The sequence below is a fragment of the Lingula anatina genome, chromosome 7, assembly GCF_051362555.1.
Source record: "Lingula anatina isolate TDL-2025a chromosome 7, LinAna3.0, whole genome shotgun sequence".
Lineage (NCBI taxonomy): Eukaryota > Metazoa > Brachiopoda > Lingulata > Lingulida > Lingulidae > Lingula > Lingula anatina.
Genome location: NC_141773.1, coordinates 22,881,035 through 22,907,981, shown reverse-complemented (window position 1 = coordinate 22,907,981; position 26,947 = coordinate 22,881,035). Strand labels below are relative to the sequence as shown.

Genomic DNA, 26,947 nt, shown 5'->3' with positions numbered 1-26,947 from the left:
TTGCAGTATAATTGAAGGTGGCAATTCAATTACAATAACAATAACAATAATTATTTTATTTCATTTTGATGTTTTACAATATTGCACATGACATTATCATTGATCGGCGGTTATGTAAGCTAATTTAAAATTGTTTATAAAACCAAATAAATGATTTGTGTATTTAAACCAGAAACACTATGTGCACATTATGTTTTAGTTTTGAAAGTCATTGGTTTTCATTTTACAGTTCTTGTTCCGCAATTTTGATATCTCAGGTTAAAACATAGCCTACTATCATACCCTACACTATTCTGCTATAATGAATAAATAGCAAGAACTAGAAATAAAGTAATTAGCACGAGGCACGTACATAGCATAATCCCTTAGGTGAGATATTCGACACTATTCATGATCACAATCATCACTGTCACTGTGCCCAGTCACGTCTTCTACATATACTGTCAATACATATCTGTGAATATCTAAATGTCGGTCTTTACACGCCAAGAATGCCTTATTAACACTGGCATTGTTAACGAGCCGTTGCGTGACTGATAATTGTCAGGTAATTATCACTAAACAGACGTCTGCCTCTAACCATTGCTGTGAATGGCTGCACTGTGACTTTATTCAGACATGGGATAGTGAAGAGAGCATTTGTTTCTCTCTCGGTATATAAACCCCCACGTCTCAGAGGTCCAGTATCTTCCCTGCTCACAGCTTAGAGAGATCACCTACACCACAAGGTAAGTGACCGAGATGTACAGGTGTCTAACATCTGAAGTAGGGCGATACCGTGTTGTCTCACTTCTTACTCAGAAAGGTTTAGGATTGTTTTGCTAATACGGAATGAAATACGACATTATCTGTATCTTTCTTCGTTTCTCTCAATGCTGTCTTTAATAAATACAGCATCGAATACCTTTGCAAAGTGATCAAATGTATCAAGTCCGCGGGGTAAAGGTAGTAACTTACTTTAACTTCGGCAGTATTAAACGGAACTACATGTAATTGCCTGAAAGAATTTGACTAATAACTTCAATTTTTATCGGTTGTTGAGCGGATCCACCATGAATCGAGAAACTCTTCAATGAAGGAAATATACGCGTCGAAATTAAGCAAGCAAATATAAATGAGCGTAACTTATTTATTTCCAGCTTCACCATGTTGCGCCTTGTCCTCCTTGCCCTTATCAGCAGTGCCTTCGCTGTCTACGACGAGCATCATTTGGGTGAGTACTTTAATTTTTTTCTTGCCGATATCAACTAAATTTTTTACTAAATAAAACAAAATAGAATGTGATAATTTAAAATAATTAAGTGATTTACTTGATTTCCTTGTGAATAAAACCAATATTATATTTCCCAATGTTCTATTTTCAGCTCCCAAATTCAATGACTTCTGCAAGAAGTGCATTGAAGAGAGAAATGGCGTCGGTTACTACGAGAACCCAGAAGACTGCAGAACTTACCTCCAGTGCGACTTGGACGAGAACCTGAACGTTAAGGTTCACTTGAAGGAATGTGCCGAAGGTACCCTCTTCGACGGCAGCATCGTGACTTGTGTCCCCTGTGAGGTCGCCACCTGCCCAGGCAGCAAGGTCCCATACCCACAGTGCCCACCAAGAAGTAAGTTAACAGACACTTCAGATTTTAGAATACCTTTCAAAGGAGCAGCAGAGCTGGCTTGAGTGCGTCGCAAAATTATAACTTTTTTATGTTAAAGTTCTATCGTATAAATTGTGTTGAGCAGAGTGCTGAAATGCAGATTGCAAGAAAAAGCATGTCTTTTTTAAAACACTAAAATTAATACAGACTCACTAACTTACCTTTTCTTCTTGTTAAGCTCCACCACCAACCACCACCATCGGTTACACCACCCTTCCCCAGTTTGACGGCAAATGTGATGGCCCTGACGGATGGACCTACTTGGCCGTGTGGGGTGATGTCAACACTTTCTACAGATCCCAGACCCTTGGTGACGACACCAGAATCGAGCGTGTCAGCTGTGGACAGTGGGAGTTCAACGTTCACAGATGCATGTGCATGGTTCCAGGTATGTAAATTGATATCAAAACTGAAAATTTCTTTAGAATGCAAAGTCGCAACCTGCATCAGATTTGAGTGCAAAATCTCAATTTCAGTATGTTTTGGTATTTGTTTTTCTGCCTCAAACAATTATGTTGACAAAGCAAGTACAGAACGTTTCTTTTCCCAATGTACTAGTACTTGTTTTTTTCACGTATTATACTTTAAAATAACAGTTCTTTAAACTTCACGAAAAAAGTTACCATGCCTCACCTTGATAATTTCTAACAGATCTCCAGGCTATCGCCCTGTGGCCATTCGATGAGGATACCGACACCAAGGTCGACAACTTCTGGACTGACTGCGCTGGTGTAGAACTTGCCCCAGGAAAGGTCGGATATGCTGCTCACTTCAACGGCACCGTCCACTGCGAGGTCCCACGTTTCAACAACTACCCATGGGGCTCTGCTCTCACCATCTCTTTCTGGTACGACAACGCCGCCCATGCTAAGAACGAGCGTGAGGGTCTTCTCAGCAACGGCAACTGCGCCATCGAGCCAACCATCACCATGTACTCTGACCGCGGCCATATTGGCGGCCGTGTCCTGATCGACAACAATGGCACCCTCGTGACTGTTGATCTTGGCTCCTACGGTGGAAACGGCTGGAACCACGTTGCCCTGGTCTACGATGGTCTCAGACTGAAACTGTACGTCAACGGACATCTGTCTGTGGATGAGATCGCTGTTGGTGAGTAAAAATGCATAAGAAAAATTGTTTCAATTTGAATTGATTCGGTTATAAAAGACAAATATAAAGCCTACATGTTTTAGTTACTTTTTAGTTAACACATTGGTCATTGTCTTGCCAATTGACTTTTGTATTACATCCAAGCACATACATCACTGCGATATTTATTATCAAATTGTAAGTAACGTTCAAGCCTACTTAATGAGAGTAAAACAAGCTCAAATTACCTCTTCCGCAGGTTCTATCCCAGCTACACTTGCTCCACTGTACATGGGCAGAGACTTGGACTGTGAGGCCAATGGCGGTTTCCGCAACACCAACCTGGTCGGCTTCCTGGATGAGGTCCAGATCTACGACTGGGCTCTCAATGAGGCCATGATCTCCAGACTCTTCTCCGGCGACAGGAACATCAAAATGGCCAGAACCGACTAAATCCACATCTAAGCCTGCTTTAGACCAGACTACTTCTAGATGGAGAAAGGCTGGTCAAAGTGGTTTAAAACAAGACTTTGACAACCAAGGACCTCTGTGATAGTTAGGTCAGTGGCATGCCAAAACAGATTGATATGTATTATGCACCATATTAGCTCAAGATTATATAATTGAGAGCTTAAAAGAACTCTTAGTTTCCCAAATGCACTTAGTTTCCCAAATGCACCAATATTAGCTCCCCGTCTTTTGCCCCCTACGCGCTCTTCTTCTTACACACGGTGGCAAACATTGTATGATTACCTGCACTTTAACTTCATTGCACCTTTAACATTATACCTATCTGTACATTGTTTATTACACATTGTCTTATCATTGTTTTGCATTTTGTGAAATAAAACAACCGTGATCATGTTATAATGGCGTTTTTAGTTAGTATTTTGCTATTCATAAGGTTGATTGCCTCTGTGCATGGCGGTAGAAAATACATCTCGCAACAAGGTACAAGTTCAACGAAAAAATGCTTGCCAGTTGATGCGATACTACATGTATTAATCACTTAACACTTAAACAAATATGCTGTTACACTGTTTACCGTTAAAGATGCATACAAAGTCAATTTTTGCCACAAAAACCAACCAAATGCCAGCATATAGTTTCAAGTAGTATAACTAAGAGAATTACCAAAAGGCATTGTTTAATTTTACCCAAAAATGATGTTTGAACAGATTTTTCTGCTAGCATTTTGTGCTGTATGTCAATGGGGCAGAAAAGTAGGTCACGAAAGTAGGTTAAATTTCCGACCAAAAATTTAAAGAAAGGATCAGTCTAAAGCTCTTTTATGGCTGATAGAGTGATCTATTCAGTTTATCCCTTGGCATGTCAAATTTATTTGAGTCGTATAAGAAACTAGTAGAAGTGGTTTATATGTGTTACTGGGAATCCATGCTCCACAGATGCTCGGTTTGTATGTACCTTTAATATGTATGTATTGGTCTTTCACCTATCTACCAATGGACAGACGGCAGTAAGCTAATTCGAAGAAATAATGAAGTTTATACTCAAAACCAAAATCATATTCTGATTGTCTAAGCTTATTTTATGTTACAAAATCGTGGCAAATATAAAAGGTCTGCCCCGGGTGAGGATCGAACTCACGACCTTCAGATGACTCTGGTGAATTATTTATGAGACTGACGCGCTGCCTACTACGCTACCGAGGCGATAGAAGAAAGTACTATTCCCATTTTGACGGCCTCAGAAAATGCTTCTTTGAAAAAGATGTTGAGGGAAGTAAACTATTTTGTTGTTCGGCCAATATATGTCACGTATGACTGATCTTTGTCCAAAATGAAATCTATTTTGCATTATACTCGAAGCATGATGCAAAGTTAATAAATATAAAAGCAGCAAACAATTAAAAAACAACTGATAGCAAAACAATCATGCTGCCATTAATTGTATGGAGTTGAGCTACGAAACAGCATTTTGTATTGTGAAATGCAGGCGTTACTAAAAGTAAGTCTACGATCGTGTTCCAATGTGCGACTAGTTCAGATAAGACTATGATTGGAAATCATAAAACATAAAACAGCATGCTATACAATTAAACCAGGAGAGAGAGAGAGAGAGAGAGAGAGAGAGACCATGTAAACATTTCAAACAGTATATTTGGATTAAATTCCCGGGAAACACCTTTAAGATAAAGTTGAGGCATGGTAAATGTGCACACCCTCTGTGTGTAATTTTTTATTCCCAATTTCTTACTTTACCCATACATCGTACATGAACGTCACTGTGAGTTGGTAATACGTATATGTGAAGTGCAATCGTCTCATCTTCGGTACCTTAATAGATCTTGCTAAAAATAGTTAAAATGGCTTTGTGTTGTTCTTTAAACAGGATGTGAGGTATAGGATTCCGTTGTTATCAGCTCAGGTTCCTCCTATCAGACGATACATCCATTCTTCTGTCTGTTTGTATTCCCAGACAAATGTTATTCCAAGCAACAGGGCAGAATAACAGATATAAGTGACAATTTACACTCGGATATACCAGTAGTCCTTCGTCTGTTTAGAGAAACTTAGGCGGAGCTCTGTCAACCAAGAAGCATGCACCTTTTAACAGCGTCTGTTTTACTTATCACCACTGGTCTGTCCAATGGCGGTAAGTTAATACTTGAATCTCCAATCTTTAAGTATATAAATGCTAGAAAAGTATACTGTCCAAAGGACTTAGGGCTCTGAATTAGTTCTGGAAATGAACAGGTAAATTACAGGTGGTTTCGAAGGGTAAAGTACACATATTGTAGGAAAATGCATGGGTTTTAATAGCGTTTATAAAAATATTTCTTAGAATATTACAATAACAGTACTTCCTTGTATATACATGTATAATTGCGGGTGTCAGAAGTGGGAGAGCAGATTTACAATCTCTATTTAACGCCAACACGTGACAGTGCAACGTACATGGAAATAATTTGAATGCTGTCATTAATTCACTTTTCCACATTTATTAATATACATGTATGACATACACACACACGTGTGTGTGTGCGTGTGTGTGTATGTGTGTGTGTGTGTGTGAATTAAGATTAATGTAAACATGTCAAACTTTAAGGGAAAAATTTTATGAAGTCCATGTCCTCGAGCACACTTTAGCACGAGACCCCCCCCCCCTTCTGTTGCTTTATTCACTACCCCGCAAAGGGTTACTAAGCGTTTACCGTCGATTTCGCTGCTTTATTCGTAAATAGCTTAGAGGCAGTTTTACAGCGTAACTCTGTAACTAAATATAACTAAGATATTGTCATGAAAATTGAAATGATCCACGACAAAAGTGGAGACAACTGTAGATCAGTCGTTTATCGAATTCAGCTGTCAAAGCATCGGAAGTCCCTTCATTATTTCCAGGTAAATCTACAATCCTTCGCTGGCCATCGCCACAGACCACAAAGAGCTACGTGAAACTGCAGGCGGCCACTCCTGCGATGACTGCCTTGACAGCTTGCCTGAGGGCTAAGACCGCCTTCACTGGAAACGATAATATTAGTACATTTCTCCTGTCTTACGCCGCTGGATCTTGCGCCAACGCTTTCGTCTTTGGGTACACGAAAAATGGAGCCATCTCCTCCTTTTTTTTTGACTTATATAGAGTAACATCCGTATCGAGAGTAATCTATGATGGGGCCTGGCACCACTGGTGCTTCTCTTGGAACAGTCGCGGTGGGAAGTGGACGGTTTACAAAGATGGCATGCCTGCAGCGGCCGGAACTGGTTACCAGTCGGGCAAAACCATACCAGCAAGTAAGAAAATACTTTTCATTTATTAATTATTTAATTTTTGGGTAAATAAATCAATGACAACCATAGAAAGGGTAACTTGGGTTTATATCTATACAGTTAGAGCTGAAAGTGTTTGTTCTTACATTCCGTACCAATTTGGATAGTAATTAATTTTGATGTGATGCTTTAAAAGTGCCTGGCTTCGTGTGTATTCAAAAGGTTTTATCCTTAAACACACAAAATTAGATGACCTTGCTGTTGCTTAATGGTCGCTAGTGCTTTACAATGGATATTGCAACATCGTTTTCAGCATATACACGAAAACAACTATTTTGACACGCCTGTGAACATTCGGTCATTGTCTTAGAGGCATTTGCGTGGTCTCTATCACAGGCCTTAATGATTACAAAACTTCAGGATTTTTTTATTTATAAACAATAGACACAATCCTTAAGAAAATCAAATCAGTTCATTCTGGGTCTTTCATTTATCTACGAAAAATTAAATTGAAAATCCTTTGCCTGGACAGAGATTTACCACAAATTCAAAAGGGAGCAAAGCTAAACACTTGCAAATTTTTGTTCGCAAGTAATAATATAAAACATGAAGAATATATTTTATCAATTTATTTCAAGATGGAGTTTGGATAGTTGGACAAGATCAAGACACGATAGGCGGCGGATTTCAAGTCACACAAGCCTATGTTGGTGACATCACTAGCATCAATGTTTGGAACACCGACAATGTTAACGTGGCATCAGTGGCAGACTGTGGCGATAATTTTGGAGGAAACGTCATCTCGTGGTATGACGTCAGCAAAGAAATTCACGAAGTGTCTACGTACAGAGAAGATCTTTGCAAATTGAAATAAGAGATACAATAGAGAAATTCAAATAATGGTTTTCAAAATTTTGCTTCTCTTTTAAAAAGGTCTAATATATAGCATCAGTGTGCCTTATCTTAACAAAACATTTTCTTGTTTAATTTTCATATTAAATCCTGTGTTATGATAAAGTGTCCAGCAAATAATTATATTTATAAAACAGTGTAAATCCCCCAAAAAGAGAAAATAAAATTGAAGAGTACGGTCTACTTCTGGATGTCATACTACTGTATGATCTACTGAAATCTATTGGTCTATATCTACCGTATTCCAGAATGAACTTCCATACGTGAAAGCTATTTTGTTTATTACAAGAGTTTGTTGCTATCATTGAGGTCCTATCGTACCTTGTATGTATGTGATCGAGCTCCAGTATACAGTTAACTATTTGCATTGATAATCAGTCACTTTCCGTGGCCTCAATCATGTCGTAGGTCTTCTTAGTTTGCGTGGTCCACACTCATCACCTGACGGTAGCCGGGGTCGGGTTTTTTGGACGTCACTGGGATGACTGCACTCTACAAGTGGCATCTCCCTGGGCTGGTCCGACTGTTTGAGTCCCACATGGCTAGTCAACTGTCTGGGACGCTGGCATTTCTTTGAGATCGGGGTCTTTTTCAAAGCTATATCTCTGGCGGAGCTGTTCAATAGGCCGAAGCCAAAGAGGCCCTCTGAGATTTAGATGGGTGGATAGTAGATATTACCATTTGTTACAAATTCAGTACAAAATTGTCAATCCCGTGAAAAATTTCGACATGCCATCGGCCATTTTCATTTGTCTCAGATCAAAGTGACACAGGCAGATATAAAGGCACCCTCCTGCACCAGTATGATGACCTCTTAACGCAACGACCGCAGTACTGGATGTGGTGGGGATGGGGGGGGGGTCGTTTCGAGAACTCACGAGTAGAAACACAATGCCAATGAGCAAATTTACTAAATGATATTTGGGATTTTACTAGTGACCATGGAAAATAAGTAATTCGAAAAAAATCTTTTCATGATACACTACACTACATGTACACTATTTATCAATCGTCACAAAAGCTTCACGCCCGAACAGGGACTTGAACCCTGGACCCTCAGATACCTTGAATATACTTAAAAGTCTGATGCTCTACCGACTGAGCTATCCGGGCACTGTTACTGGGTGTTTTGAAGGACAATTTTCCGAAATTCACAAAATATATATACATTTACTCTGGTGCTACGTGACTTGAAAGGGGACTAAGGTAAAACAAATATCGTTTTTTATAAATAAGATTCTCTTTGTCTTAAATCCGATTAACCTTCATCTTAAAGAATCAAAGAACAATCAAGGCCCCTGATTCTATATACAAAGGGACGTCTGTGTTGCGTTGCTAAATCTGAAAGATGCCTTTTATTCAGCTAGCATATACAGAAAACTCTTTGATTGAGCATTTATTTTCGTCACCGATACAATAAATTAGTAAATAAGAGTTCACAAGCATCTATAATCATTTATCTATAATCAAACCTCTAAAATTAAAATTTCCTAGTACGTTTTGAAATAATCAGTTTGGTTAATTTTGCCAATACTTGAAGAATCATTTAGTTACATCCGTGTTCCGGGTTCTCTCAAGACAGCCTCGTAGATGATGCTTGATTGAAAAGTCTGATTTTAGTTATAATTACGTACAAATGTTTCAGGTACAATTTATGATAATACAAGAAAGCAGTATCACTGAAAAAGTCCAATCTAAACATTTATTAACGCCGCGATTTTGGCGAGTTTGAGGAAAACATTCCATTTTTAAATAGACGGATCTCTCTCTCTCTCTTTGTTCAGTAGATATTTTCTTTAACGTTGTTATTAAAACAAGGTAATGGAGTAACGGTAATGATAAAAAAGTGGCGCATCAACAAAACAACTTCAAGACATGATTAAACATAACAAAGATAGCAAGCATGGCGCTGAACTGGACTGGTACCCCCTCACTAGTCAACGGAGTAGTGGACGGAGCTGAAGTGGTGGACTTGGCCAGTATCGCAGGGATGGTGTCTAACCAGAGGTCAATACGCCGTGGTATGACGTCAGTTTTATTGACGATGACGTCACCGATGTCTAAATACTCTTCTCTCGCATACGTATATTGTGGCCATAGGCTTGGTACAGTATCAGGAGTGTTGGGGTTTCTGGAAAGTTACAAATATTGCAAAGCGTAAGGTAAAGGTGCACTGTACGCGCTTGAAAATTCACAAAAATCACATTTCTATGTCTAAATATCCTGCAAAGCTACTAATCATTCCCAATTCAGACCTTTAGATGCGTAAACACCACAAACAAAAGTACCTGACGTCGCCTGTTTCTTCTGAATGAACACGAAGACATCGCGTTCTAAATAATTTACCAGTCGTTTAACAATAAATCCTTCAATTAAAATGGAATAAAACATCGAATCCACGGGTACGGGCCTGTTGAACAATGCTTCGCGAGCAGGAAAAATTATTTTCCCCCAAAGAAAATTAATTTTGGTGGCTAAATCCAATATAAAGTATTGTACATTTTTTTGCTGATTTCCAAAGGTCCTTCCAAGAAGAAGCGTTGAAAGATGAACAGCAGTAATACTGACAGAATTAGATCTCTACACATATCTAGATACGTCTTCAAAGTTTACGTATTCAGACTTACCCAGTTTTTGCAAAGTTTGCAAAATACGTCATAAAAGCTCTGGAAACGTTCTTTTCAAATTCGGTGAAGGTGACGTTCAATAGAGAAGCACTAGCAGGTCCTAACATGAAGGCAAGCTCGTCCCCGTGGTTAACCCCCTTAAACCAGGCTGGTACGGGCAGGAGATGCGGGAATGACGGCTCCTTGGTGAAGTAGTAAAGATAGGTGGAGCCACCTGAGGCCAAAAGATGATTTCTGAGGAATCCAACTGTTGGCACAGAAAACATGGTATCAGTATACAGGTTGACCATTAGGCGTCCAGTCTCTTCCATGCTGACACTAGCATTGTAATAAACTTCTCTTAGTTTCTGTGCTATTTCATCTTTGTGGTAGGCGGAAGTCCCGGCGGCAAACTGAGGAATTAAAGTATTCTTCATGTAAGAGGGCGGAACACCTAGAGTGATGTTGATAGGGATGTAAGGGAGGTTAACTCCACCATCAGAGTCCGTGAATCCACCCATGTAGTCCAGGGACAGAAAATGTCTCAACGCAGTTGAGTTGGGATCCCTCAGCATTTCCTCCACACTACGCGGAAACATGTCGCCGTCGACAACGGGGCCAAAAAGAGTTGCCAAACGCCCTGGGAATAATGACTGGTCTGACGCTCTAAGCAGAGCGGTTGCGTTGGCTGCACGGAGACAGTCCACCAGCGATGCTGCAGCGTTACATCCAAGATTCTGTCCAACCTTGGTAGCGACCTGAGGTCCGTCTCTCACCCAGGCCCAAACGCTTAGAGCGGTGCCACTCATGGATATAAAACGATAGAAAAGACCCTTGGAGGCTACCGTCATTGCCAGTTGTGAAACACTACCGCCACCTGCCGATTCTCCGAAAATTGTCACACTGGAATAGTCATTTGGATACACGCAATAAGTCGACACAATTCGGTCATAAAATTTCAATCGCTTTTTTTATAATGTTACTTATAAAAACTGACACTTATTTCACATAAAGATACACAACATTGCAATGTACTAGACGGCCCATTGACTACAGTTTGCTGTGTTATTCTTTATTCTTTTTATTTGGGACAGTTTCCAACTGTTTCGAAGAACGTATCCACTATGTGACTATTCCCATTGATTTACATTAGCTCAACTTTTTGACAATGATTAAGAAAGTGAGTTAAGCACTTACTTATTAGGGTCTCCGCCAAAATTTCTTATGTTGTCTTGCACCCATTTAAGTCCTTCTATTTGATCCCAGAGTCCAGCGTTACCAGGAGCGTTGGCGTCCCCAGTGGTCAAGAATCCAAATGGACCCACGCGGTAGTTGATTGATACCATGATGACGTCATTCTGGGCCGCTAATGACATGAGTAATATTTTGGAATGTTTAATACAAATAAATGTCTCTGTTACACGTGCAGTCTGAAAGTAGTACTAATTTAAGTGTTATATAAGTTTAATTCTGTTTCCTGTCAACTGACAAGAGTCGCTTACATAAAAGGTCAGAGAAGAATTTTATCAGCTGTGTTATGTTATAAGAATGATGTGATTTTTTTCTTCAGTCAACAGCTAATATTGATATAGTTTTTACCTCCAATATTTCGATGTCTAGCAGGACACCTTCTTCAGGGACTGAGGCTATCCAGGTGAATAGCCTCTATTCAGGAGATGTACTTGCCCCCCTCCCTACCTATTGTCTTAGGAAAGGGAGGAAGAGGTCAGGGAGGATGACACCATAATTTCTGTTGAGACAACAGAAATCAACATCGACATATCGGATGTAAAAACTATATCAATATAAGCTGCTGACTGAAAAAAATCGCATCATTCTTTCATAAAAGGTGCACAGCATTCCGTAAGTTATAAATAAGAGTGACGTTATCAAAGCATCTCATAGTGTGACGTACCAAATTCATTAAAGATGTAAAGACTGGTTCCTCCGGTGGTGTATCCCCCGCCATATATCCAGACCATTACCGCCTTCCTGTTAGTGTTGCTTACAGCCCCGGGGACGAACACATTCAGGGTGAGACAGTCTTCAGACAGCTGGAGTTAAAGAAAGGAATTAATGAATGAATAGTTAACGGCGCTGTCTATTCATGACACGTTTAAAATGGCTAATTAATTAAACTTTTTAACGAAAAAGAGAGTCATCATCATCTGTATTAACACTATCCCTCAATCAGGCATTTAAGCTCACAAACGCTGTGATTTCGTGCCATTTTCCTGTATACCGGTAATTCTATCAAGATTCCAAAGGATCCACTGCCTTAATTAAATCAGACATATTTTGCAGTAGACGTATTGTCCAGGAACGCGCAAATTTAATCAAAGGTGGCTAACATGCTACAAACAAATACACCGCGTGAATTAGTTTATGTGCTTATGTATAAGTAAATGTCTTTATCATATTTGGACAAAAAAGTATCTGATTTAAAAACTCCGGGTAGGTTTAACAAATGACGTATCATCGCGTTAACTTTAGATCATCCAGTTTTCAAACTTATATTTTGGACACCATCCGGAAGAAAGACTAGCAAAAACAGACCAGGATTCATCGGCTAAAATAACATCACTTTGGATTTAAGTCTCAAATTAGAGTCCATCCGGATCGACCTAACTCCCTGGGGGTTCACGCTAAATTGCACTCAGCCGAGCGCGCACGACAGTTAATTACCCCCTTACAGCTTTTAGTAGGCGGGACAGCCGGCTAAGCTGACAGTAATCTAGTGAGACTCCCCACAGGGATAGACCGATCTAAAATCTGTGGGAATGGGGTCTTATTTCTACTCTCTACCTAAGTTCAACCTAAGTTCAGGTTAGGGATAACCACCCTGAGCTTCAGAGATAACTTGACACTAACCTCTTCACAATAGCCCATCTTCATCGTGACAAGTCACCCTGAGCTTCAGAGATAACTTGACACTAACCTCTTCACAATAGCCCATCTTCATCGTGTCAAGTTACCTCTGACCACATTCGATTGCCCCCGCCGCCCGCCAATCAAATTTAAAGCCGGCACTCAATGACTCATTGAACGATCTAGCCAATGAACGTGAACGAGTCAAAGCGCGCTTTGTTCAAATCCGGACCAATCAGAGATAAGGCTCAATATCAGGGACTTGCCGTAACCTGTGGGCAGCACGCAAAATACATCATCCCTCAGTAGATAATGATGCAGGGCCTCAAACTGCTCTGGTTTCAATTCCGATATACTCATATTTTGCAAAGAATCAAGAGATAACTTAACACATTATTTTACGTAGTCACTCGTAGAAGACGCCATGCTTTCTTTGTGCACGGTTATGCACTCGGCACTACTCGGATGTCTCCGCACTCGACAATAACTTTGTTGTTAGTATGGAGCTTGCGGAATCAGCCGATGATTACCGATTGACGGTCAACCAATCAGCGTTTTCACCAAACTTTGGTGAAAAATTTTGAAACATGGATTCGATTGGCTTATATAAACTAGGTCAAACTATTTTCGTCAGAGGTAACTTGACACGATGAAGATACGCTATTGTGAAGAGGTTAGTGTCAAGTTATCTCTGAAGCTCAGGGTGGGGATAACGTAAATCATATACAAATTATCACCCGTCACAGTGCAGTAAAGTGCACAGAGACGACGTGTATCTGTGAATATCTAGTGACATCTTATCTTTGGCACTGGTAGAGGATAAGTCACTCCCTGCTCTATGGGAAACAAACCAAACCTCCTCACAAAAATGAACTAGGACCAAAGAAGATGTTTCATACTTCTCGTGTTTCACTTGCTAAGGTCAACTTGTCCGCATTTGAGGCATAACCTTAAACCGTTTTTTTCGCAGCAGCCCTGATTAAGACGCGTAAGAGTACCCCTCAGCCTATCTTTACCTTATTTTACAAAAATAGACACACGATCAAGTGCTGTAATAAATGTTTAAATTTGCATAACAATGCAAATATAGGTCTTATTCATATATTACCACAAGATTTTGGATTAAGGGTTGAGTGATGTTCTCCCGAGTGAGACGCTGGCGATTTTATCAGCTGGAGATTTACACGTTGCATAAGTTGATAAGTTCAGTCAATACACACCTAGCTTTGGAAACATTTTAAAAATATTTTAATTACTTTGAGGCAGCATCTATGCACGTGTAGTGAAGGTTTCTAACTGGTGCACTGTGAAGACCTCAAATAATTCAAGTGTTTTTTATGAAAAAAAATATATTTATGACATGACCTTAATCATCTAAGAAAACAGTGTTTATTATTATTATTCTTTTTACATTTTTATAAAGGCAACAGAAAATTGAAACTACAAATAAAGCTTTTCAATGGTTTTCAAAAGAGTGAAATGCTTATCTTCAAAAATGAAGATAAGCAGCCCGCATCCTTGTGAGAAATTCCTAGGAGAGGGTCACCTGATCCGCCGTTCTATAAATTCTAACATGTTTTATATGTCTTTAAGATCAGTGTGTGCGCTATCGGCGTCAGCGCGGTCACTTTAAATGTGCCTTAATCTCGTTATTGACGATGTTGCGTAATGTGTTATAAGGTCACTTCACCATATTATTATAACGTGCGGTGTGACAGGAATGAAGTCCGCTGGGAACCGCAGTCCGCTTCCCATTATTTTTTACAGGTGACATTCGTCCCATATTCTAACCCCAACTAACCCTAACCATTATAACTATATGGCGGACTTTCTGTCCAGTTTCGTGGGCCTTCAGTTTCGTGACCCAGGATTTCCAATCCTAGGACTACCATTCCTGTCACACCGACATGGATGTTATGTAAGAATTAATCAATATCGGGATTCAGGTGCACTGTCTAAATTCTTTGATAGTACCATTCCTTTCAACAGTGGGGACAAAAAATGTTATAAAAGTGCAGTGTCGATTATTAGTAGAAGTAAAGTTGCTAAACGAAGAGAGGAGAACAACGCCCTGATATGAGACGCTTGCACCACGTCACATTGCCTAACCACGTGACCTCTTCCCAGTTTTGCTTGCGGGACGAGGTCGCGTCTTATCTAACCTATATTGTTCATGAGCAGCGTTCAGCACTGCAAATATTTCACTTAATCAAACTATATTGAAATGACACAGCAGAATTAAGAATAAACATTCCATTATCGCATAATGACATAAAGGCTGGGTTCCCATACTTAGATCGATCAATCTGGATCGACCTAACTCCCTGGGGGTTCACGATAAATTGCTATCAGCTCAAGAAGCTTAAATGTCTGTGACGCCTACCGAATCAGATGGGTGTAAAGATAATTACCCCCTTACACCTTTACTAGGCGTGACAGACATTTAAGCGGCCAAGTTGACAGCAATTTAGTGAGACTCCCCAGGGAGATAGATCGATCCAAATATCAGTGGGAATGGTCTCAAAGACACTTACTCTGACACCAACCACAGATCTTTTGATATGGACGTCTAATCCGTTTATATAAGGCCTGGCACTGAACAGGAGATATTGACATGTATATGTTAAATTTTCATTCAAAGACCTGAAATCGTATCTATGACTGGGTTCCCATGACTAGATCGATCTAACAGGATCGATCCGTCTCCAAGGGGTTTTTCATTAAATTGCTTTCAGCTTCAGCGGCTTAGATGTCTGTCACGCCTACTTAAGTTGCTACATGATAGTTAATTATCTACTAGCGGCTTTAGTAGGCTTGGCAGCCATTTAAGCCACTAAGCTGATAGAAATTAAGCGAAAATCCCCTCTGAGATAGATCGATCCACACTTAGTACGATATGGTCTGGGAATGGTCCCTTTTTGCCCCCTCATAACAGAGATATGGTTTCTAATCACTGCATATTTAGGCTGATAATGTGGCTTACCGCTGGTCAGTGTTATTCAGGAGCTTAATTCCCTAAAACACGAGCTTTCAATCAATCAATGTAATAGTAATACGTGCATAATTACCGATAATAACATTGATATAATGTGGAGCAGTCCAGAGATATTTTCTGACAATCTTCCAAATTTTCTTTGTTGATCAGTCCTCCATTTTTGACCGTCTTCCAACAGAAAAAATAGTTACCGTCAACGTAAACTTGAAAATCTGACCGTCTTCCGGAAGACCCAGAAGAAGGCCTCAATCTGCCCCTGCTTCAAGAGAGCTGTACCCTTCTACGCTGACAAAATTTTCCCTTTATTTCCTTTCCTGGAGGGACTTTGCAGTCATTGTTTAAGGCCTACACACAATGGACTATGATCGTTGAAATGGTGACTCAAGTCTTTTTTAACTGACAAGTGTTTTGACAAGAGTGAAATGAAAACGTCAATGTAGTTGACGCTATAAACCTATCCACTGATGTAGGTATATGACCAGAAAGGTAAAACATCCGAAATCTTAAAGTAAAATATCATACTAACATTTTAAGGAAGTTCTAAAACTATTAACATGCGACAGCTGACATGCTAGCTCTGTCTCTCTCTCTCTTACTACCTGGTCGCCGTAAGGACTAGGGTCAGTGGTACTCTGCATACACGTTGCACCAAAAGCGGTGGTCTCCTTAACTTCAGTCCAGTTGGAGGGCGGCTGTGGTTTCAGAAACCTCAGTGCTCCTACAGGTGGTTTAGCAAAAGGAATACCTAAAAACTGATTCACAGACTGTCCCTCTACTGTCGTCCCAATTCCTTGTATTACACCGTTTTTCGTGGTAACTTGAGGTTGAGGTTGGGCCGCCAAGGCATATATGACAGATAATGCCAGGAGAGTTTTGAAAGTCAGAACCGATATTGACGCCATGCTGTTACGCTTCCTCATACCTGCCAGCCCAACAACTCTAACACCTAGGAAGTGAATGTTTACCCTGCCAGAGATTATTTAACCGCGCAGTGGCGACAGGATTATTCATCTCCTTCTAGAAGCCTCGTTATCGACAGTCAGTCACGGTTATGTAGCAACAAGAATGTGCACGCGCCGCGCCCGATGTCGTGCTGGAGAAAATTGCTCAACTAACGCAATAAGACGCACTGCTGGAAGAAATGTGACTTTGAAAATCTCCCAAAGAAAAATGTCATTTTGTCCAAAATTGTACAGTTTTAATAAGCTTTAACTAAGTAACCCAGCAGAGTGACATTATATGATTATAATACATTATATGATGTATTATGAAACATTCTCTAAACATAAGCAGTGAAATCCTTTCCAACACTTGCTGAAAACCGTCAGATTCTTATCAAATTATATGACTCACAGATACATTGAATTTATGTAGTGTTTTGTTATAAATATTTCCTGATAACATCATGTTAAGTTCGAAATCTTCACTACTTTATGCTAAATCACCGTGTGTATTAGGTCACGGAATACTACCCTTTAAAATATTTGTACACTTGACAAGATTTCGCTACAGTAGTTTTTATATGGAATTTTTAGTGAACTTAGACCTTTTATTTATTCCAAATAACATTCATCTGTCTTGTAAGGCTGAGTAAATGGTCGCAAGCAGGTTTACGTTACGCTTTAATAATCAGGCCTTTCGCACGTTATATTGGACCCCTATGTGGCACTGTTGCTTAGTTACAGGGTATGTGATATCTTATCAAATTGCAAATCGATATAAACGGATTTACAAGTAACGATGTCTGTATAGCTACATTGGTAAAATTATTCACCGTTTTGTTGTGCCAGACTGTTAATTCCTACTGAAATATCAAAATCAAAGGCGAGTCCAAGTTTCCATATAATAATTACGGGGCCGATCCTTCTACAGTATAAAAGACATATAGGAGCGTAACGCAAAATGATTCATGCCCCGGGTGAGGATCGAACTCACGACCTTCAGATTACTCTACTTCATTGATTATGAGACTGACGCGCTGCCTACTACGCTACCGAGGCCTTATAATACGCTTTGTATCCTAGTTTATCGGTCTCGGAAAGGCGCAGGGAAAAAACGCATCTTTCTAGTTATTTCATATACTGTATCATTGCTTTTTTTTCTTAAACAACGATTGCTTCTGTTTGTTGACGTAGGGTATGGGTTAATAAAAAGGTAGTAATAAGTAAAGCATGGGCGCGACCAAAATGTTCTGCCCCTGGCGAGGCTTGAACTCACGCCCTTCAGATGAAACATTCACAATCAAGGGGAAAGAGGAGGCCCTGGTCAGAGATTTGGCCAAATACTACATCTCCATCCTCTGTGGGAGTAAGATTGAGAAGCCGTCGAGCAGCATACACAGCTCAGACACGCGGGGGTCTTCGAGAATGAGAACAGCCAACCCAGTGTAGTACGGTACAACACTGTTCCGACACAAGTTGGTCTTCAAGAATGATTACTAATTGTTAACACATTGTAATACAACAGCGCAAGCGCCCGGTGATGAGTATATGGACCACACAGACCTCGATCTACCAGACGACAAAAGCCAAGGAAAGTGACTGATTGGTAAGCATCCCACAGCCAACTGTACGATGACTCGATCACCTAATTAGGAGCCCAAGGCTAGCAGCTAGGTGTTGTGAGAACCAAAGTAACTTTCAATTAAATCTAGAATTTTTGTAGAACGTCCTGGAATGTAGTAGATAATTAAGAACATAATAGGATTTAGTATATCATGTAATCTGTAATGGCTTCTAAATGCATCTGTACTTATTCCTTCCCTTTTTGGATTCACACTTTTTCAATTGATTGGCATTTTATCATACATAAAAACTAAAGGATTTGAAATTCAAAAAGAAATATTTTGTTAAGATAAAGCACATTTTATTATACCTTTATGAAAGAGAAGAAAAGCAGAAACTTGACAAACGAAATTTAATTTTTCCTTTGTATCTCTTATTTCAATTTGCAAAGATCTTCTCTGTATGTAGACACTTCGTGAATTTCTTTGCTGACGTCATACCAAGAGATGACGTTTCCTCCAAAATTATCGCCACAGTTCGCAACTGCTGCAACGTCAATATTGTCGGTGTTCCAAACGTTGATGCTCGTGATGTCACCAACATAGGCTTGTGTAGTGTCAAATCCGCCGCCTACCGCATCTTGATCTTGTCCAACAATCCAAACTCCATCTTAAAATAAGTTTAACAAATAACATATATTCGTTTTGTTTTATTTTATTTCATTTTCTGATAATTCTAGTATAAAATTATATGAATAAACAATACAAAGGAAGGTACCAGCGCTACTACAGAAGTAAATGTGTGGCATATCAAAAATGAGTTCAAAATAGGTGCGGAACATGCAACAACAGTTACTTTGAGTACCGTTTGCATAAAAACATATCCAGGGTAACCTGGGCCCCGTAACTCGAACGCATCGCGCATCGCGACCAAGCGCAAGCGTCTCAATTCCATAACTCGCCCATACTCGCCCTATATAATACATTGTAGGGGCCTAGGTTACCTTTCTCAGATGTCAACGATTTAATTATCACAAAATTGACTCATTACTAAATGACACGTATTTTCTTACTTGGTGGTATGGTTTTGTCCGTCTGGAAGCCAGTTCCCGCCGCTGCAGGCATGCCATCTTTGTAAACCGTCCACTTCCCACCACGACTGTTCCAAGAGAAGCACCAGTGGTGCCAGGCCCCATCATAGACTGTAGACACGGACGTATCTTTTTCTGCGTTAAATACATGGAGCACGATCTTTCCACTTCTCTTGTACCCAAGGAGGAAAGCGTTGTCCGTAGAAGTCGCGGCGTAAGACAGGAGAAATGAAGCGTCATTTCCAGTGAACGCGGTCTTAGCCCTCAGGCAAGCTGTCAAGGCGGTCATCGCAGGAGTGGCTGCCTGCAGCTTCACGTAGCTCTTTGTGGTCTGTGGCGATGGCAAGCGAAGGATTGTAGTTTTATCTGGAAATAATTAGGGGACATTTGGCTTGAAATATGGCACAGGGCTTCCATCTTTGGGGGCGTTTCAACAAATAACTGCAGCTTTGTGTTTTTAAAAGTTTGACTTAAGATAGTTTTACAAGCTTCTAATCCACACCGTCATAGTCGACAAAAATAGTTATATTTAATGGCCTTTGTCACCAATGAAAGTAAATGATCGTTTCCCAAAAAATGACAATCTGCTAAAGTAGCACTGCTAAAAGACCGAAAAAGAAACGCAGCTTAGTTGGCTGAAAACTCTTTGGTTTAACAGATGTCATGTGCCTAAATCATCACTATGCGGATCATTCCACTAAAGGGGAATATTTTAGTCACGCAGTGACGCATTTTGTATAATATTTAAACATCAACTTAAAACTTTAAATAATAAACTTCTCTGAATCGCTTTTTATAATTGTTGATATATATCTATTTTACAGGATACTGCAATATAAAACTACAAAAATAATGAAACAAGTGAAAAGTATGCAAATATTATGCAAAATCGGTTACTTACCGACGTGACCCAAATGTTCACTTCTTTGTGAAATGACATACCATGGATATGTGACCTTTAAAAAAATAGGGTCTATCTACAAAACCTATATCCTTCCTGAAGCATGGGCAAAGAGAACAACTTACCAGAAATGTACAACCCAGCGGAGAGAAGTAAAACGGACGCTGTTAGAAAGCGCATGCTTCTTGGCGCACAGAGCTCCAGATGAGTTTCGCTAAACAGACGAAAGACTGTTAGTACACTCACGCGTACATTACTACTTATATAGTGCTTATTGTCTGTCCTGTTTATTAGAACATCACGTTTCTTGTATTAGATGATAACCAGCTGCACGGATGTGATAACTGACTACAGGAACTTAGAGCCTAGAGCTTATTTTAAGTACGTATCAGATATATCAGATATAGTTAGTTCATGTTTTTTATAATTGTAATAATAATAATAATTATTATTATTTTTATTTATTTATTTATTTTGTAATAATCTCTTAAGAGTTTAATACAAAAGTATGACCATCTACGAAGGACCACATGGTCTGATGGCAAGCAAAATATTTGCAATAATGTCGAGGTTCAAATTTGTAAACCAGGTCCTGTCAACCTTCGCCAATGTGTATACACATTTTGGGGCTGGCAAAGCAACAAAGGCTTTAACTGCATAACGTAAATCATATTTGTGGCTTCAGTTGCGTTGTAAATCTGCATAAAAGAAGAAAACCGCGTTGATAAAGTTTGAAGAGGAGACGCGTTCAGGTTTAAAATGTGTTAAGTACGTGGACCACTCCTTGGTGAATCTCTCTGATGAAAAATAATTCTTTTAAGCATATTAAATACCATAAAGTTATGCAACCATAAATAATCACATTTTGACACCTATGGACGAACCTCGTCGTCCGTTGCTTGTCAGGAGTGGGTTTGAAATTGCACGGAATCTAGAAGTTAGTGCGACAGCTGAGATTCAAGGGATAACAGAAATTGAAAACCATCGCTTAATTGCTTTTAACCATCATCAGACGCGGTCGTGTGTACGGCTTCAATATGTGCTGGGGCTGTTTGCGGTAAATGTCGAATTTGCTATAAATCTTCAGGTCCTTTAGTCAGATATTACATCCGTGTAGCTGGTTATTATGTAACGTGATGTTCCAATAAACAGGACAGACATTAAGCACTACATTGTATATAACTAACAAATTACGCATACATATACCAACAGCATTTCGTCTGTTTAGTGAAATGCATGTGGAGCTCCGTGCGTCAAGAACCATGTACTTTTTAACAGCGTCTGTTTTACTTCTCTCCGCTAGGTTGTGCATCGCTGGTAAGTTGTGTCTTTGCCCATTCTCCAGGAAGGATATAGGTTTAGTAGTAGATGGACGCACCAGTAGTCCCTACTTTTTTTCAAGGGTACATATCCACGTTGTTTCATTCCACAAGAAGGGGACATTTGAGTCACGTCAGTAAGTTATGTAGTAGATTGCTTTTATCAGACGCCACGACCGACCCCTAAGTAGTGATGAAGATATATTTTAATATACTTAAAAGTATATGTTTAAATCCATCCAGTTACAAAAGTTGTAAACTGAACCCGACTCATCAATGTGTTCATATCTAAAAGAGAAATCTTTCTCGCTTTAAGGATGCTTAATCTGAGAGGTGTCTTCCATTCAGTTGGTAATTACTAAAATGCTGAGATTAAACAGTCTTTTCATTTTCATGAAAACAATCAACTATTTTACACGAAAAGGTTTACAATAATACATGTATCACTAAACAGATTCCTAGTCCCTATTTGAGGAAAATATTCCATGTTCAGATACAGAGGTGACATTCTTTTTGGTCAGGACATCTTTTCTTTAACGATGTTCTTTAAACATGGTTACAGAATCTCGGGAATGATAAAACAGGAAAAGTCTCGACCTCAACAAAACAACTTCAAGACGTTTAACATAACAAGGATAGCAAGCATGGCGCTGAACTGGATTTGTACCCCCTCACTAGCCACCGGCGTCGTGGACGGAGCGGAAGTGGTGGACCTGGCCAGTATCTTAGGGATGGTGTCTAACCACAGGGTCATACGCTGTGGTATGACGTCAGTTTTATTGACGATGACGTCACCGATGTCTAGATACTCTTCCCTCGTATACGTATATTCCGGCCATAGGCTTGGTACAGTATCAGGAGTGTTGGGGTTTCTGGAAAGTTGCAAAGTACAGATATTTTAAAACTAAACGTAAAGGTGCACTTTACGCGTTTGGAAATTAACGGAAAATAAACTAAAGTCATATTCTCCATGTCTATATTCCGCAGTTCTTTACACAACTAACCATGTACATCCTCAAACTTTACGTATTCAGACTTACCCAGTTTTTGCAAAGTTTGCAAAGTAGGTCATAAAAGCTCTGGAAACGTTCTTCTCTAATTCCGTGAAGGTGCCGTTGAATAGAGCAGTGTCATCAGGCCCTAACATGAAGACGACCTCGTCCCCGTGGTTAACACCCTTAAACCAGGCTGGTACGGGCAGGAGATGAGGGAATGACGGCTCCTTGGTGAAGTAGTAAAGATAGGTGGAGCCACCTGACGACATATAATGATTCCTAAGGAAGGCAACTGTTGGTACAGAAAAATATATATCAGTATACAGTTTAACCATTAGGCGTCCGGTCTCTACCATGCTGGCACTCGCATTGTAATAAATTTCTCTCAGTTTCTGTGCTATTTCATCTTTGTGGTAGGCGGAAGTCCGGGCAGCAAACTGAGGGAGGAAAGTATCTCTCATATAAGCGGGCGATACTCCAAGGGTGATGTTGGTAGGTGGGAAAAGGAGGTTAACCCCGCCATCAGAGTCCGTGAATCCACCCATGTAATCCAGGGACAGAAAATGTCTCAACGCAGTTGAGTTGGGATCCCTCAGCATTTCCTCCACACTACGAGGAAACATGTCGCCGTCGACAACAGGGGCAAAAAGGGCTGAATACCGTCCTGGAAACAATGATTGGTCTGACGCTCTAAGCAAGGCGGTTGCGTTGGCTGCACGGAGACAGTCCACCAGCGATGCTGCGGCGTTACATCCAAGATTCTGTCCAACCTTGGTAGCGACGTCAGGACCGTCTTTTACCCACGTCCCATCGGTTAGTGCGGTGCCACTCATGGATATAAAACGATGGAAAAGACCCCTGGAGGCCACCGTCATAGCCAGTTGTGAAACACTACCGCCACCTGCCGATTCTCCGAAAATAGTCACACTGGAATAGTCATTTGGATACACACAATAAGTCGACACAATTTGGTCATACAATTTCGATCAACCTCTTAAAATGTTACTAATAAAAACGAACTCACGATGCGCATAAAGATACACAGCATTGATGTGTACTAGACAACTAAATACGTTTTACTTGTTATCATTTAACTCTTTCTTTTGGGAGACTTGCCCACTGTTTTACTCGTTATTGAAGAATTTATCCATTTTGTGACTGTTTCCATTGATTTAAATTGGTTCATGTGACAGTGGTAAAACACTTACTTATTAGGGTCTCCGCCAAAATTTTTTATGTTATCTTGCGCCCATTTGAGTCCCTCTATTTGATCCCAGAGTCCAGCGTTACCAGGAGCGTTGGCGTCACCAGTGGTCAAGAACCCAAATGGACCCACGCGGTAGTTGACTGATACCACGATGACGTCATTTCGTACCACTAGTGACGTAGAAAACATTTCAGAATTTTCAATATAATTCAACGCCTCTGTTACACATGCAGTTTGAAACTCATACTAAGTTAAGTGTTATATTAGTCTTATTCTTAGGTAATCGTTGGTAATGGTAATTGTTTTAATCTTAGTCGGTGTTCTGTTACTGTCAGAAATCGCTTAAATGTATTTAGCTTAACGTACCTTTCAAGCTTCACGGTATTTTCTTTAAGTTAAAAGTTAACATAATCAAAATATCTCATAATATGACGTACCAAATTCATTAAAGAAGTAAATATTAGTTCCTCCGGTGGTGTATCCCCCGCCATATATCCAGACCATTACCGCCTTCCTGTTAGTGTTGCTTACAGCCCCGGGGACGAACACATTTAGGGTAAGACAGTCTTCAGAAAGCTTGATATGAAAATAGAAATTACCCATGACACGTTTAAAAGGTTTAAATATTTCAAATTTTAAGAGAAAAGAATCACCATCTTCATAATTAACATTTCCCCTCGATCAGATATACATGAACAGGTAAGTCCGCGCTAGAGCACGCGTATGGGTGACGTCGTGGTTTCCTTGCAATTTCCCGTATAATTCTATCAATACAGGATCCACTGCCTTATCAGAATCTCGATTCATCGTTTAAACTCTATGATATTACCATTCCTAGAACAGCAATGGCAACACAAAATAATATTATACATAAGGGCAATAATAATATTATATATAGTAGAAGACCCTTTTATGGTTTACTGTCAACACCTTTTCAAATATGTCACCTGACATGCTGGTAAAATATATATAACTTAATACAAAATCAATAACAGCAAAGTTGGCTTTTGAAAAAAGTGCACTATTTCACAACCGTTCTGCACAGTCATAACCCACGCGACTCAATTCCCATTAATAAAATCAAATAAATCTTGTGTGTTTTAATATTTCTTGATATAGAGCGACATATCTCAATCTTAAATGAAACATTTTCTTCCCTTAAAGTGACGACTCAGAGAGGCGAACAACGTCCTGATCACCTTAGGGAAGAAAATGTTCGCACCACACGACACTGGTTGGAGGACGAAGGTCTCATATTATCCCGTCTTATCTTATCTCCCTTGTTCTTGAGCAACGTACAGCACTGAACCTTCTTAAACTAAATGACAATGTTTCTTTGTTGAAAGGAAACGCTTTTATCACTGCACAATGTACAATAAACATTCCATTAATCACAATCCATAATGAGACTGTACGGAAGAGATTTTGGGTGCTCGTTAAAGATCTGAAGTCATATCAGTTTGCCCCCTGTGTTTGATATCAGTGAATCACTGTATATTTAAACTATGAGTCATAATTTGGCTTGTGATCAGTTTTATTCAGGTGTTTGCCTTTGAACTCGAGCTTTCAATCAAGTCTATATTGTAATACACTTAACAAATATAAACATTGATAAAATGTCACCTGTCAAGGGAGTGGTACTCGCCTACACTGACTAAATTTACACTTTGGTTTGTTAAATACACAAGTTGCGTGTGTGTGCGTGTGTTATTGGTGGCACCAATGTTTTACAAAGGGAAGGGGGGCATCTGGAGGAAATAAATTACGATGGACGTGGACGCGAGAAAGGGTATGTGCCCCCCAAGCAAGAGAGGAGTTGGAAGTGCATCAGTCTTAATGGTTGATCTTGTAATCATACCGTAAAGGGATATAGATTTTTTTCTTTAAACAAAGCTTCTTTTTTAAGTTTAAACAAATGTGAGTCTAGTACAGATATGTGGCTTTACCCTGACGGTGGCGACAAACCACTTTTTCCCTTAGCCAGGCACCTCTTGACTTACTGTTTGTAATATATACAGCATATATCGAAAGCATACATAGAAATGATAAGAGCACATATTTATTTTAATTAATTTTTATAAATGCCACACACTGCTCGTTTGCAATGTATTCCTAGCTATTGTGGATCTTTTCAACCCTGATGCGATCTCATCTCCCTAGCGAAAAGAAAACGCAAGCTGGGGACATATTTGACACACGGAATTAGCATTCACAATAAAAAAAAATATCGATGAAGCTGACGCAATAAACCCATCCATTGATGAAAATATGACCTAAAACGTAAAATATCCGAAATATTAAGGTAAAAGATCAGACTAACTTCGTAAGAAGTTCTAAGACTTTTCAAATGCAACAGCAGACAGGCTATCTCTCTCTCTCTCTCTCTCTCTCTCTCTCTCTGTGTGTGTGTGTGTGTGTGTGTGTGTGTGTGTATTATTACCTGATCACCGTAATGATTTAAGACATCGGTACTCTGCATACACACTGCGCCAAAAGCGGTGGTCTCCTTAACTCCAGTCCAGTTAGAGGGCGGCTGTGGTTTCAGAAACCTCAGAGCTCCTACAGGTGGTTCAGCAAAAGGAATCCCTAAAAACTGATTCACAGACTGCCCCTCTACTGCCGTCACAAGTCCTTCTATTACACCGTTTTTCGTGGTAACTTGAGGTTGGCCCACCACGGCAGATATTACAGATAATGTCAGGAGAGTTATGAAAGTCAGAACCATTGCTGACGCCATGTTGATACGCTTCTATAAACCTGTCCTTAAAGCAACTCTAACACCTAGGAAGTGAATGGTTAACCTGACAGGGATTAAACGGAGGTAAACCACTCAGTGGCGACAGGATTACTCATCTCCTCCTAGAGGCCTCGTTATCGACAGTCACGGCTATTAGCGGGAAGAATGTGTACGCACCGAAACTGAGGGTCTGTGTAACAGAAAGTCCGCCTTCCATATAGTTATAATGGTAAGGGTTAACCCGAACTAAGTGGGTCAAAATCGTAGGCGAGGCTCACCTGTACAAATGAATGGGAAGCGGACTATCTGTTATGGGGGACTCTCTGTCACGTTACACCGGTTGT

General features: G+C 39.9%; 5 protein-coding genes and 3 non-coding genes across 8 annotated transcripts; 2 read left to right on the top strand and 6 right to left on the bottom strand.

Moving 5' to 3' along the window:
• Positions 1-597: 597 nt before the first annotated feature.
• LOC147760914 (uncharacterized) lies at positions 598-3,608 on the top strand. The gene is made up of 6 exons (XM_087018059.1): positions 598-728; positions 1,140-1,213; positions 1,365-1,610; positions 1,828-2,037; positions 2,301-2,759; positions 2,998-3,608. The coding sequence occupies exons 2-6, from the start codon at positions 1,147-1,149 to the stop codon at positions 3,189-3,191; spliced, it is 1,176 nt and encodes a 391-aa protein (XP_086874185.1). The 5' UTR covers positions 598-728; positions 1,140-1,146; the 3' UTR covers positions 3,192-3,608.
• A 713-nt stretch (positions 3,609-4,321) lies between these two features.
• Positions 4,322-4,411, bottom strand: Trnam-cau (transfer RNA methionine (anticodon CAU)). The gene is given in 2 exon segments: positions 4,322-4,357; positions 4,375-4,411. It is a non-coding gene; the product is annotated as a tRNA-Met (tRNA).
• Positions 4,412-5,206: 795 nt separating this feature from the next.
• Positions 5,207-7,576, top strand: LOC106158067 (neuronal pentraxin-1-like). The gene is made up of 3 exons (XM_087018062.1): positions 5,207-5,354; positions 6,101-6,493; positions 7,108-7,576. Exons 1-3 carry the CDS (start codon positions 5,300-5,302, stop codon positions 7,341-7,343), a joined length of 684 nt encoding a protein of 227 aa, XP_086874188.1. The 5' UTR covers positions 5,207-5,299; the 3' UTR covers positions 7,344-7,576.
• An 831-nt stretch (positions 7,577-8,407) lies between these two features.
• Positions 8,408-8,494, bottom strand: Trnak-uuu (transfer RNA lysine (anticodon UUU)). The gene is given in 2 exon segments: positions 8,408-8,443; positions 8,458-8,494. It is a non-coding gene; the product is annotated as a tRNA-Lys (tRNA).
• A 214-nt stretch (positions 8,495-8,708) lies between these two features.
• Positions 8,709-16,875, bottom strand: LOC106158050 (carboxylesterase 1C). Its single transcript, XM_013533891.3, has 5 exons — positions 16,450-16,875; positions 11,903-12,041; positions 11,185-11,353; positions 10,009-10,890; positions 8,709-9,512 (listed from the first exon to the last, which is right to left on the bottom strand). Exons 1-5 carry the CDS (start codon positions 16,768-16,770, stop codon positions 9,236-9,238), a joined length of 1,788 nt encoding a protein of 595 aa, XP_013389345.2. The 5' UTR covers positions 16,771-16,875; the 3' UTR covers positions 8,709-9,235.
• Positions 16,876-17,760: 885 nt separating this feature from the next.
• On the bottom strand, positions 17,761-17,850 carry Trnam-cau (transfer RNA methionine (anticodon CAU)). The gene is given in 2 exon segments: positions 17,761-17,796; positions 17,814-17,850. It is a non-coding gene; the product is annotated as a tRNA-Met (tRNA).
• Positions 17,851-18,691: 841 nt separating this feature from the next.
• LOC106158058 (neuronal pentraxin receptor) lies at positions 18,692-20,666 on the bottom strand. The gene is made up of 3 exons (XM_013533902.2): positions 20,471-20,666; positions 19,427-19,810; positions 18,692-19,023 (listed from the first exon to the last, which is right to left on the bottom strand). The coding sequence occupies exons 1-3, from the start codon at positions 20,523-20,525 to the stop codon at positions 18,788-18,790; spliced, it is 675 nt and encodes a 224-aa protein (XP_013389356.2). The 5' UTR covers positions 20,526-20,666; the 3' UTR covers positions 18,692-18,787.
• A 134-nt stretch (positions 20,667-20,800) lies between these two features.
• LOC106158039 (carboxylesterase 1C) lies at positions 20,801-26,815 on the bottom strand. The gene is made up of 5 exons (XM_013533878.2): positions 26,307-26,815; positions 24,304-24,442; positions 23,868-24,036; positions 22,705-23,586; positions 20,801-22,536 (listed from the first exon to the last, which is right to left on the bottom strand). The coding sequence occupies exons 1-5, from the start codon at positions 26,601-26,603 to the stop codon at positions 22,263-22,265; spliced, it is 1,761 nt and encodes a 586-aa protein (XP_013389332.2). The 5' UTR covers positions 26,604-26,815; the 3' UTR covers positions 20,801-22,262.
• Positions 26,816-26,947: the final 132 nt, after the last annotated feature.